This window comes from Pelobates fuscus, chromosome 5 (genome assembly GCF_036172605.1).
Source record: "Pelobates fuscus isolate aPelFus1 chromosome 5, aPelFus1.pri, whole genome shotgun sequence".
NCBI lineage: Eukaryota > Metazoa > Chordata > Amphibia > Anura > Pelobatidae > Pelobates > Pelobates fuscus.
The window spans coordinates 204,095,424-204,109,793 of NC_086321.1; the positions used below are offsets into that span (position 1 = coordinate 204,095,424).

The 14,370-nt window shown below is 35.2% G+C and overlaps 1 protein-coding gene across 1 annotated transcript in view; it reads right to left on the reverse strand.

Moving 5' to 3' along the window:
• ERCC6L2 (ERCC excision repair 6 like 2) overlaps nucleotides 1–14,370 on the reverse strand; it is a 189,213-nt gene that overhangs the window by 88,229 nt on the left and 86,614 nt on the right. Inside the window, exons 8-11 of the mRNA XM_063454963.1 lie at nucleotides 12,301–12,417; nucleotides 7,875–7,994; nucleotides 1,673–1,744; nucleotides 943–1,088 (exon numbers count right to left, since the gene is read on the reverse strand). Of these exons, the coding sequence (XP_063311033.1) occupies nucleotides 943–1,088; nucleotides 1,673–1,744; nucleotides 7,875–7,994; nucleotides 12,301–12,417 (455 nt within the window). The remainder of the gene's footprint in view (nucleotides 1–942; nucleotides 1,089–1,672; nucleotides 1,745–7,874; nucleotides 7,995–12,300; nucleotides 12,418–14,370) is intronic.

The following is a 14,370-nucleotide window of genomic DNA, read 5'->3' on the forward strand; positions in this document are numbered from 1 at the left end:
ACACTGACACTCCAGTGCATATTATTAAAAGATTGGGCAGATGGAAATCCTCAGTCTACAACCGATATATTCCTCATCCCGAGAAAGAAATGAGGAAAGCTTTTAAAAGTTTGGCTTTGTAAATGTGATGCAATGAGTGTGTTTTTCTTTAATACCTTTTCACCCTCTTTGCATGAACCCGATTTACATATATTACTAATATGTTTCTGAACATATATATTATATTATTCTATGGGAGGATAATGTATAATAAACACAGGTTACTGGGTATGGGGGGATAATATATAATAAAGACAGGTTACTGGCTATGGGGGAGATAATGTATAATAAGCACAGATTACTGGCTATGGGGGGATAATGTATAATAAACACAGGTTACTGGCTATGGGGGATAATGTATAATAAACACAGGTTACTGGCTATGGAGGATAATGTATAATAAACACACACAAAAAAAAGATAATACAAAAAAAAAACAAATTAATGCAGCTTCAGAATTAATCTAAATTGTATGCTGTCTAGGAGGTGGGAGGGTCTGGGAGGGAGGGTCTGCTGCTAATTGGCTGGAATGTGTCTGCTGACTGTGAGGTACAGGGTCAAAGTTTACTCAATGATGATGAATAGGGGGCAGACCGAACATCGCATATGTTCGCCATCCGTGGCGAACGAGAACACGCTATGTTCGCCAGGAACTCTTCGCAAGCGAACCGTTCGGGACATCACTACTTACACTTACTTCACTTCACTTACACAATGACTCGTATTACAACTGTCTATAATATCTATTTGTCTCTTGCTTCTATCACTGTATGTACATGGAAAATGCAAAAAATGTCTAAAATAAAGAATTTGTATTAAACAAAACAAAAAAAATATCCCACCAAGCACATGTTCACAAATTACGCCCTGAATCTATCAGGTTTTAAAAACATTGTTACTTACATTGTTGAAACTAAACAAATGTTCACTTCTTGCATTCTGTTGAATTCTTTTACTATTTTTAATCTTTCTTCTGGCTTTGTGCTTCCATCAAGTCTTCGATAATCAAGCCCTGATGCCATACAATATCTCTCCAAAACATCAAGTAACTGCAAAGAAAAGATGTGTTAAATAAGTGTATTATACGAGTATAGCAAAAAGATAGCAAATGATGTCAGATGTTGCCAGATAAACTTTCTATGCAATTGTTGATTAAAGTAGTTCATTTGAATAATGATAAATAAAACACAAAACAAAAAAAGAACACCTCAGGAGCACTCCAGAATTAATAAGATCCATCTTGATACATAATTTAATGTATTCTCCAATGAACATGATATTAAAATGCGAGAGATAAACAAAACAGTTCAGTTCTCCTAAAGTCAATTTCTCATGTGTCCAAAAATTAAAATACTTTATACTGCTATGTTTGAATCATGCTATTAAAGAAGGAATATAGGCAAAATGATAGCCACCGTCTAACAAGAGTGTGAAAAGCACTTGTTCCTTCCATCCCAATTCTGCATTTTTAATAATGTTTCTTTAACACTGCTCATTATGTATTTATATGTCAGCTCCAATAATACATGTCGGGAAGGAAATGTGCTTGACAGCTGCTGCAAGAAGAACATTTTGCTTTATCACTCAAGAGTTATGGCTCAGTCAAGCATGGTTGAAATCATATGGAGCTCACCTTTGTGGAGAAGGAGAAAAGAAGAACTTTATCGTTGTTTTTCCTGCAATGATTTAGAAGCTGTTGAAGAACCTGGAAATGAACCATTGTACAGCAATGAACCAGAGTATCCCACAATTGCAGTAAAAATATTACGTAGGACAGGAGACATCACTAAGAGTATAAGAACATGCAAAGCTGTTTCAAATTAAGCAAGTCTTAAGGTTTACAATACTAGGTTATGTATAAAGAGCAATTATAGGGCAAAGCCCTAAATTCAGAGCAATCAGTAGGAGCTCTACACTGGTTTTCAAAAGGATTAATACACGTTTAGAATTGTGTCCAACAACTGCTACTTATAGAGTTGATAAAATATAGCACCAAACTCATATGCATGTTGCTAAAGACACTTAATGTATTATAATGTGAGAAGCTGAATGTGCTTTATTTACAAAAATAGCATCTCTGTAGTTTGTCGATAGTGTATTTTCTTTAAACATATGTTTTCTTATATGACTATGGTTAAAAACCCAAAGAGACCCACAAAACAAAGATTTAAAGGTAGATTCATAATTGTTAACATTTACATCTATAACATTTCAACAATGTATATTTGTGCTGATCCCAGAAGTGTTAATCTTAAAGCATGGAAGACGTTGTTTGTTAATCCCATAACTGATGGAAAAAAATACTGTTGTTCGTCATCTGTATATCTCAAGTTGGACTTTGGAACCAGCCCTTTGGCACAGAAACTCAAGAAATCATGTTTCCATGACTATCCCAGGGTTCCCAGCTTGACATGATACACTAAAAAGTGCAGCCACTGCCCATGATGGCAGTTTGGCTCGAACAACCAAGTCATGCAATTATCTATTGGAATAATAATGTCAACTCAAATAGAATATTTCAATATTCCATACCTGTTTTACTACAATTAGAGCAGATAAATTAAGGGTAATAATAATTGGAGATGTCCAATCATCTGGGCCCATAATCTGACCCCATTGATTGGTGCCCCAGCTGTATATGTCCTAAGTTGAGGCCCAGGAGATGACTAGTCTTTAAGGTCCGTAAGCTGGCAGAAAACTCCTCTTAAGGGACTAGGAGTCCCTGAGACTATAGCAACCCCTCAAAATATTTTGCTACCTACTATTTCACACTAATAATTGAGAGGGGCCCCAAATAATCTAAAAAATATCCTGAAAAAAATTATACTTACCATTTTAAACCTAATTATTGGCAGTCATCTTTGACTAAAAATGGACAGATCATTTTTATTTTTAAATCACTATGAAAACCGTGTAAAATAAAAATACCCAAAAGAAAAATACCCAATTTGACAATGTTGGTCAAAGAAAGTAGTTTTAAAAAGAGGAAATGCATCAAGGTATCAAATATTATGAATGTATATATTTTTTTTTTTTGTGGAGACAGGAGGCTAACCATATCCTGAACCTTCATTCTTTGAGCCAAGCCGATGTCCATTCATTTTATTATTACCCTTCATCTCGCTGCATCTTAGACACATATCAGAGTGTGTATATTCAGAGCATGTGAATGCTCTGATATTTGTGCAAATAGGACCATTTTATTTTCCTTCTGCACCATTTCAAAACATATTACTCTACTGGTATATTTATTTTCTACATATATATATATAAATCAAAAATAATAGAACTCCTGCAATCCAACTATCCAAAAGTGATATAACCCGGTGCCAAGTTACAGTAATAGCATACTGTGTCCTGATGAAAAGCTCCGATCAGGAGCTGAAACGTTGACCATTTTGGATTGACAGAAAATAAATAGCGATTTTGGAAAGCCCAGAGTATATGTGTGTGTATATATATATATATATATATATATATATATATATATATATATATATATATATATATATATATATATATATTGGAACAGAGATCATATTAAGAATAACCACAGTTTATATACTTAGACAGTGATTGTAACGTCCAGACTCCTTTTAACTCAAATAAGCTCAATATATAAAGTGGGCTTGTTTCTCTTTTTCAATCTCTATATTTCATATATATTAAAAATATATATTTTTTGTTTCATATTATGAGCATATGATTTATTTATATACAGAAGACTTACCATACCAATGTATGTACATTTACTTGTTTTCACAATTAGGTGATTTACTTTGTATGGTTTTAGCGCAGTATAACCTTTTTTTCTGTTTGCTTGTACACTAATATCAATATCAACAGCTTACAGTAGATATTTAGGGAGAAAGATGGAAAGGAGCCCTTAGTTTGTAATGCCGCACTTATCAAAGTGAATATTTCTTGGAAGAAATCTTCTTAAAATAAACTATGGGATGTTATTCCTCAGCTCTTCTCCTTCTAGTGTTTATACTAAATGCTGACTTCTCATACTCGTTAGATTTGAGAATGCCAACTGCCCGCCCTCACAAGATGTTCTTCTGGTGAAGAAGGAGATAATGTGGGAAGTGTGCATAATATGGATACAGTTATTTTTAAGAAAAGCATGTCCACATCTGGCAATGTGAATTTTAGGTTACTTTGCTGACGCAACGCAGTAGAAGCGGGGGGGGGGGGGGTTCTGCTGGTGGTTCCCTAAGGGCAATAAATATTTAAACCATTTTATTTATTCAGTTCTAAATATTTACACCATTAATCAATGCATTTGCAGTACACCATTTAAATAATACATTATATAAATAATGGTAATGCAGGTGTGAGGGAAAATACAGAGAAGAGACTAAAGAACACCCCTGAAGAATATGTTAGTAATTTATAAATAATTATAATACTAATAATTTTAACACTAGACATTACATATATTTACAAAATATCCCTTCATGTTACATTATGATTTAATGTTAAAGGTATATATATATATATATATATATATATATATATATTATATAATACTTTTATTTCTTGTCCTGATGAAAGCTCCATGTGTGGGCTAAAACGTTGACTTTTATATGGATTAAATAAAAGTTACATTTTATTTGAAAACTATCACAAAGACCTTGGAGTGCGGTCCTTTCCACTATATATATATATATATATATATATATATATATAAATATATATATATATATAGTATAAATATATATAAAAGCAATAAGTATGCTGCACTCACGGTTGGAAATTAAAATCTTCAATGCTTTATTCAATTCATTAAAAAAGAATCGACGTTTCAGTCCAGCTTGTGGACTTTCCTCAGTTTTAAAACTTCCTGTTTTTGATATATATATATATATATATCACTTTAAAAAAAAAAATTAAAAAAAAAAAAATATATATATATATTTTTATATATATATATATATATACACACAAACATACATACACATACAGGGGTGTGCAATTTTTTAAATATCTACTTGTCCAAGGGACTAAAGTGGTAACCCAATCTAATTATTCTGACATGCAAAATAATTTTAGATTAGGGCCCCTGCCCAGAGCCCTGAACAGTCACAGGTTTATTAACTAAATTCAGATTTTATATGGATTAGATCCAAATGGAAACACTGAGACAAAATAACAGAGTTAAAAAAATTGTCACAAGAGTCACAAACTCAGGTTTCATTTGTAAAAAAAAAAATTAAAAAAAATCTGATTTAAGTGTAATGTGTGTCCATGTCAGCTGTGTACAATGTGTGTGGTGTGTAATGTGTTTCGGTTGTGTGAAATGGGCATGTGAGATGTTTGCCGACTGTAACATGTTTACTGGTAAAGTGTAATGCATATGTGTGAGGTGTTTGTAATGTATGTGTGAGAGAGATTTTCTGGCTGCGTGTAATGTGTGATATTTGCTATATGTGTGTAATGTGTGTGTCTCACACATGAAATCTCAAGATGTTAGACAACTATGGAAAGTATCATTTTACACAACCAATGTAGTCAAAATTTTATAAAAGCAATGTAGTACTTCCACTTAAATACCACTCCAAGAATCCTACCCCTGGCGCAACTCAGAATCAAGCTCACAGTACTATTTCAAACTACAGCAGTCAAATTATCTCAAGCTCTGGTTACACTGCATGCAAAAATTGTGGCATCAACTAGACCAGGCATATTTAACTCCTGATACAGAAGCTCAAATAATCTGGACACCACATCACATGATCCCTCCTTTGACACTAGCCCTGGCAACATCTAAACTGGCCATCCCCACCAAGAAACAAAAACAAAACTTTGCCCATATTAAAGTTATGTAATCTAATACAACATGACGATATTTTGCCTTTCCCTACTCTTCAAGAAAAATGTGGTCTTAACAGTAGAGAAACATTTAAATACCTCTGGATCAAGCACATCCTCCAGTCACATAAACTACAACCACATGTCAAACCACTTTTTCTAACCATTCTTTAATGCCTGTTTAGATACTCCTTATAAGCAATCATTTTCTACATGCTACCAAGCTATGATACTCCAAATACTTCAAACAGAATCCATCTTTTATCATGAAATTGGAAGAAAAGCTCCAACAATCATACTCCGAAGAAGAGTATGAAAAGCATTAATAGCTATGAAAAGGGTGTTGAGATTCTCCGCCCAGTGGGAAACTAGCAGAAAGGTCTAGCTCGTATAATACTTAACACCCACACACCTGAAGCACATAAATGCATCAATATCTGACAAATGCTGGAGGTGGACCAAAGAACCAGGGAATATGATTTTTTTGGTCATGTCAATGTGTACAATAGTTATGGGTGAACATACAAACACTATTCCAACACCTCTTAGAAATGTTAATCCCACTCCTACACCAGGCATTTATTCTAGATATGCTGCCTGAGTCCATACCTGCAAATCCATTGAGCCCTTACTCTTCATGTTCTCACAGCTGCCAAAAACATAATGGCACAACATTGGAAAGCCAAGACAATATCATTGACTTTGCAAGTAATACAAGCAGTTCAAAGCACAAGGCTATACTAAAGTGGGAATTCAAATGGAATTTCAAATTTAACGTCATAATAGATCATTTTCAGCTATTCTTTTAAGTTCAGCTTTTACCTTAAATTTGAAATGCAATTGTAATTCTCATTTTAGTGAATGACCCTGTGAAAGTTAGGACCTGACATTTCCTAAGAATAGTTCCCTGTGCGTCATATTGGCAATCTGTGTAAAATGAAGTAAAATGAGTTATAATATTCTTTCACCAGACAGAGCAGAGTTGGATGCTTGACAATATCCCAGATCAACCCTTGTTCATGAAAGTGGAAGATGCTTTTAACATGTTAAAAGTTTGAATGTTCAGAATGAATAATGAATTGCCGTGGAGCAGGTTGATTGATCTAGTAGTCAAAGGAAAAGGTCAACGGAAACATGAAAGAAGAGCAGTTGGTGATTTGGAAAGCATCTTTCCCAATTATGCCACATCCTAAGAATTGCTAAATAAGAAAATCATCAAAACTCTGGGTATCATTTTAAAACAAACTGGCCTCCTATGAGGATCAGCGCATATCGACCACCTTAAAATATTGTTACTTGTTTAACATCCATAGGTAATACGGATCAAATCTTCAACGCTCATCAACATTATAAACCCATATCACACATTTTCAGCTGCAGAACCCTTATTCAATGCACCTATATGACTGTAAGACCTGGATTAAATTACCTCCAACTCCTTACTCCATATGATATCTGTCATGGGGACAGAACGAATAGCTAAATGAAGGGTGTTCTACCAACAGCCTGCTCTTCCTTCCCATCACCTAGATTTTTGCAAGTAGGAATTAATGAGAAATGTAATGTAATTGGAGATAAGCATTATTTTTGAAATACCAGTATGTGAGTGTGGTTCCTTTTAGTTAATAAGAGAGATGCTATGGACTGATTAACTTATTTGGCCACAAAACATACTTAATGTAATGCATTATACTTTATAGTAAAGATATATTCTTTATTGCTCCATTGCTACAGCCTGTATGTTCAATTATGCTCCATTGATACAGCCTTGCACCACATAATGGAAATACTAATGTTGTCTGGTTCCACAGGTGTAAGATATCTTGCCTTGCCTGCCCTATTTTTGGTTTATACAACAGTTTCCTTACCTACCTAGATTTACGTGTGCAGACACAATTTACTCATCCTGCTTTGAGGTTCCACAATATTTGGCATGTATGAGGCTTGCTTTCCTCAGCAATCCCCAATAAATATGGCAATCCATATATGATTTACAAACACTCCATTACTTAAGACTATACCTTCATTTTTCCACTGTACTTTGGATCAGAGATGGTTTCAAATGCAGCATCTTTGCTCTGCTGGACAAACTCTGGAAATTTTGAAAATACTTCATCGCACACCCTTTTAATATGAGCTTCCTGAAATAAAGAGAGTGTATTTCATAAAATGTGTGTAAATACACAAATTCCAATTCATATATATAATATATATATATATATTTTATATAATTATATTGTTATTATATAATAATATAATTTATTATATAAATTATATTATATACATTTATTATAACATTATATAAATATAACATTAGTTAAGATGTGTTAGTTACAACTAACAGGCATCGAAACAAACTTGTGCGAGAAATGTAAGTTTACAGACTCTTGTTATTGACAAATAATGGAAATAATGCATTGACAATTCGAATAAATACATTACACAACATATATAGTAAAAATATATTCACTTTGAACTGTATTTTTATTGAAACAAATCTCGGGATCTTTGTATAAACCAGGCTGAAATATCAATCAGAGTCCTCCCACTGGAATAGGTGTCACGGTTTTCTAATGATAGCTTTACACTGCGGGGTAAATCGGTGGTAAGCGGCATCAACATAGGACGAGGGGCAGCAGCATGTTTTTCATATATCAAACTACTTGCAAATGAGTGCATGCAGTGCCTTTGTGGACTTTCAGTTCTTTCTTTGCACACTGTGTGAAAAACGTTGTGCACACCACATAAGCTCAAGTATAGCATGGGATTAAGAGAAATGCACAGCTGTATTTTGTAATGTAAGTATCTCAATCAATTAAAAGTAGAAGTTAACTAAGTAAAGCTAACATGCAATTGAATTAGCATTTTCTTTTCTCTTTGCATAAGGCATCATTGAAAGAGAAAAACTTAAATTTTCAGGTAAAATGACACAAAAACATACAATATGTAATAAAAAAAAATAGTATCTGGCAACATTCTATAGTTCCACACTAATATTACTTTAAATGGTGCAACAAATTTTAGATTTTATTCATGGCCAGGTGGGGTCACTGAATTATCTGATTTTCATACTATTAGTTAAAAAAAAACTTACACCATACTAGTTAAATAGTATGGTAACTATGCAACTTTTCAGCATTTGTAGGATCAGGTCTCAGCAGAGCAGATGCCGTGAAATTAAATTAATTTTGAAAACAATAAATAGCACGTACTCAGTGTTTGTGTGCTGATACTGTTATTGTCCTGGGAATCAATTAAATGACCTTGTTGTTAACTCAAAATACATATTTCTGTATAGGCCAGTTAACACATGTTATGGATAATTTCCAAAGTAAATAATATTACAACATCAACTTAACTCTTAGTATATTGCAATATCTAATTTAACTCGTAATATAAAGTTATTGAATGCTATTGCCAAGTCAACCATTTTTTTCCACCTCTGCTATTTTGGCTAAAAAATTGCAACTTCTAATTGTTAAGGTTACTCATTATAGTAGGTATTATACATGATTAACCACTCCTGACCTTTGTTTAGATATCAAGATACACTAAAAACGAAACTAGCCAGAAAGTCCAGAGAATATAATTTGAAAATCTCCATAAAACAAGGATATGGGGAGGTACTATTGTACTTGTGAGACATTGCTGAGCACAAATATATATATATATATATATATATATATATATATATATATATATATATATATATATATATATATATATATATATTGACAGTTATATATAATTTGTAGTTTGTTTTTTTAATAAGATAATGATACCATTTTTTTTATTTTATTTTTTTTGTTAATTCATGGCACAATGGATTCTTTCATGTAATATCATCGAGTTGACAGTTGGATTATTCACTATAAGACCGCTTTAATGGAATGCAAGCACTCTTCCTGTCTCTATGACTTTGAAACGCACACGTATCGGCGATACGCTCACGTAAACGGAAGTCGATTGAAGGCGAGGCTTGGAACACATACAGATGACTACAAGCAACAGCTGATTCCCCTCCACGCAGATGGGCTGATGGCATCCGGAGGAGGGGCTGTAAGGTATTTAAAACCTAGCCGGGCGGCAAGAGGATTTTATACAGCAGACTGGATCTTCTACTCCGAATTTACCCCTGAGGAAGTCTGTAGCATCAGACGAAACGCGTAGGGTTTGGACTATTGTAGGAGATTATTTTCATTTTTAATTTGTTTGATTTATGTTTGTTTTATTGATTTGTAATAAATATTTGAATTAGAGAGATGTTTATTTTGATTTCAATCTAATGAAAGTGTTGCCGGATTGACACCCAGTATCCTGGTCATCTGAGATTTGATATGCCTGTATACCACTACAGTCTTGTAAGTGCTTTTAATGTGTAGTGCAGTATTGGTTTATTAATAGTCTACACTTATTATATTATCTCTCTCTCCTACATGTCCATAACGTGGAGAAGATCCTCTGTCAACCTTACTTTTTGATGTGCCTTCAATCAATTTTTTTTCTAATCTTATATGCTTTGTACATTTTGAGAGGACTGGGAGGAGTCCTATTTTCGTTAGATTCTACAGTGTGGGGTATTATTATATAGGTAAACTCTTTCTTTTGTGTATTACCTTCCCACGTTAAGTCTTTCCACTTGTGATTTGTTGGGTGATTTTTTAGATTTCAATGTGTATAAACTAAAAAGGGGAAAGCCTATATTTGACCCTGTAACTTTCCAAAACCCCATAAAACCTGTACATGGGGGTACTGCTATACTTGTGAGACATCACTGAACACAAATATGTGTATTCTATTGCAGTAAAACAATATATAAATATTTGATGTGAAATTAACTCCCTATTTTTATTGAATTAAATGTTATGTAATAAGTGTGGGTACATTTAATATGAAAGAGGTGAATTATGGTTGAACAGAATGTAGCTCAAATTCCAGGTTTTGTTTTGGTTCAGAACAGGAATGAGCCAATCTCCGATGCGCATTTTGTCAGTCAGGCGGCTCTTCAAGTGGCCTTGAAAATTAAACTATTACATTCTGTGAGACTTGAAATTGCTGTTTAGTAAATGCGCTGGATCATGTGTGTTTATATTTATATATTTTTTTTTTTTTACACTTTCTAATCCTCCTGGTGGAATTTTGCGTATTTGTCATTCTTGGGTCCTGCGAGTCTGAGGGTTACAGCGAGTTACAGCCCCAAGTGCAAATATCACAACAGGCACTAATTCTGCCTTCACTTTCCATACCATTTCTAGCTCCTCTTTCCATACCATTTCTAGCTCTTCTTTCCATCTTTCGTATTTGTCCAACTTCCCATGTTCCTTCTTCTTGATGTTACGGTTACTGGGTATTACCACATCCATCACCAATGTAGTCCATAATGTTGAGTGAGTTGGATGGCCAGTTCTTGCTTATCTGATGGGATCTGGATGTCCCATTGTCACATACAACTATCCTTTGTGGTTTTAATCAACTACTCTTCCCAACTATCCTTTGTGGTACCCCTTAAGATGGCGGCCGCGCTGAGTCCGGCTCCACCAGCTCCTGCGCGACGGGGCTCCAGAGAAGAGCAATCAAGCTGCTCACCGAAACGAGCAACCACACACTGAACCCAACGGTGAGCGGATGACCGACCCCTGCGGGGAAAACATCAGCGCGATGGGAGCGGCAGATCTAGGCAGAAAACAAGCGGGCCGAGCAAAGCAAGGCCTGTCGACTAACAGCCCTGCAACCACACAGAGGCACCCCTGAAATGGCGGCAGAGGGCTCACATCAACTTCCCACCTCGGAGTCTGCTGTACCAACTCTAAGTCCCCAGAGACTCCCTTAGCATTCTGATCTTGCAACACTACCCACTTCCCACGAGGAATTACGCCACTTCACAGCTCCTCTTAACCCAGGCTGCTGTCACCGCTGAACATATCATCTATGCTGCTGCGGACTGCTTGAATTAACTATTAGTTTTCTTTTTATGCCTGATGCTGACAACCTAGTACACTCCACTCTACCTGGTGGTACCTTACCTACACACTTACCTTAGCTAAGCTTGCTACCCTATCACTCCACAAAATGTCAGTGAGTAAATCTGCAGTTACACCTCGTATACCACAACGCTAACCTGACACATAAGATTAACTCTAGACTACACTACTCTATTGATGGTTTGTACAAACAGTTAAACATACATCCCAATACTCGCTTAAGTAATCCTATGGAGATCCTGAACCACTACATAAATGTGCAAGTTAGATCTCACCTGATATCTACATTATACAAAAAAAAAAATGTGCTACATACTTAAATGCCTTCTAAATGTTACGCTATGTCTAATCATCACTTGTTTGTCACTGCTGTTGGGGCATTGACAGAATGTCTGTGAATCATTTGCACGCAAAAAAAAAAAATTAAAAAAAAAAAATAAATAACACTTTTGAATAAAAATCTTACCTGCTTTTTGCTGGTGCTCGAATCTGTTTGCAGGAGAGCTGCATGGTTTGCTACTTTTCGGAGGATCGCCAAATAACTGAAATACAATGTCCTCACACTTTCACCATATTTATTATTCTGCAACAATAAAATGAGTGAATATAGTTTAGGGAGTGGTCTAGCTGTAGCTGAAGGCAGACACATTAAACGAGAAGCAGGAAATTTTAGTGGTATTATTTTACTTTATTTTGCATTATTTTTAATGCATTTTCAATATTGTGAATTCAAATACAGGGGGTCAGTTCACTCCCATAGTTTTCTTTAATTTGTAGGCTGTGCTCCACTGCTGCAAATGAAATAACAAATAAAGTAAAATAACATTCATAATGTAAATAACTAGAAATAACCAATTACCTAAAAGAATCATACATTTTGCAAATCTTAAAAGCACCACAGATAATTGTTAGTGACTATACCTTTATTTCCAGTACAACTAAATTTGCCAGCACATCATTTTATGTTTTAAAGGATACTATGAGCACAAAAAGCAAAACAAAAAACAAAGTTCTCTTAATGAAGCAGTTTTGATCATGTCATTAATCACATTTAAACTTCTAAAAAAAAATAATACAATAAACACATTGTGCTTATAACATCTGATTAAAAATATCACGCAGGCTGTGCAAGTTACAACCAAAGGAAGGTGTGGCTAAGGCTGAATAAGAAGAAACAAACGTGATTTAACTCCTAATTGACCGAGAAATGTCACTGCAGGGGACTGATCTATACAATAAAACTGCTTCATTAAGTTAAAGTGCAAAGAGCCTTTTTCTGTTGCTGCAAATTTTCTATTTATGTTAAACCATTTTCAAGCAGTTTGACAAAAATCAAGGCTTCCTATGAACCTAAAAAATAATTTTGCTTGGAATTAGACTTGGTTTTGCATGTGTATCTGAAATTCCTACAGTAATAAAAACACAAATCGATTTTTATATTTGAATTCTAATACTGTAATGCACATTCAGAGCTCAGCATGTGACTCTCAAAGCCTTAAACACTACTCTAGGATCATTAACACAAACATGTTAAAAAAACATGTTAAAAACACATGGTCCCCCCCTAACCCTCCCCTACATATAGCAAAATCTTACCTATATTCCAGTCTGCTAGTGCTGGCTTGGTCCCTGATCTGCCTGCTTGGCTGACATTATCAGAAGTGGTTATCTGAGCAAATCACAATGTTTTCCCATAGGAAAGCATTGGATTGGCTGAGCTTGTCAAGAAGGCAGATCAGGGGCCGAGCCAGCACAAGCCAAACACAGCCATAGCCAATCAGCATCTCCTCATAGAGATGCATTGAATCAATACCTCTCTATGAGGAAAGTTAAATTTCTCCATGCAGAGGGTGGAGACACTCCCCCAGGACGTACTTCTAGTAGCCATCTGAGGAGTGGCCAGTGGAAGTATCCCTAGGCTGTAATGGAAACACTGCATTTTTTCCAAAAATACAGTGTTTACTGAAAAAATCCTGAAGGGACGGTGTAAGGAAACCAGGTTTAGCCAAACCGAGTTCGGTAGTTTCCTCCCGGACAGTCAGAGCCTAAGGTAGCGAGAGTCCGGTTCGGTAGTTACAGGAAACGAAATCCATACGGAATATAACAGCTGCATAAGATAATTCCCTTGTTACAGCATACGAATTCCAAATAACAGTCAGAGTCCAGGTTCAGGATACAAGCAGAACTAACGTTTATTCACACACAAGGCTTTTTATGCAGGTCCCCATGCAAGGGGACATCCCACAGGGAGGAGTAACATTTATCCAATCCCGAACAGTAAAAATATAAAACACACCCAATACAAACAGGCAATTCCCTCCCCTAGTCCTGGAGATAATCAGGTCTGATATAGTAACAACCTAATTATCTCCAGGCTGCAAATTCACTATTTTCCCCACTTTCTGGAACACCCCTTTATACCTGGGGTATCCCCACAAATCTTATGTCCCCTGATAGCCCCGATCCGGGTGACCAACTTATCCAAATTTCACCCGGATCGGTTCAGGGGTTCGCAAAAAGTATGGAAGTCCTTTGT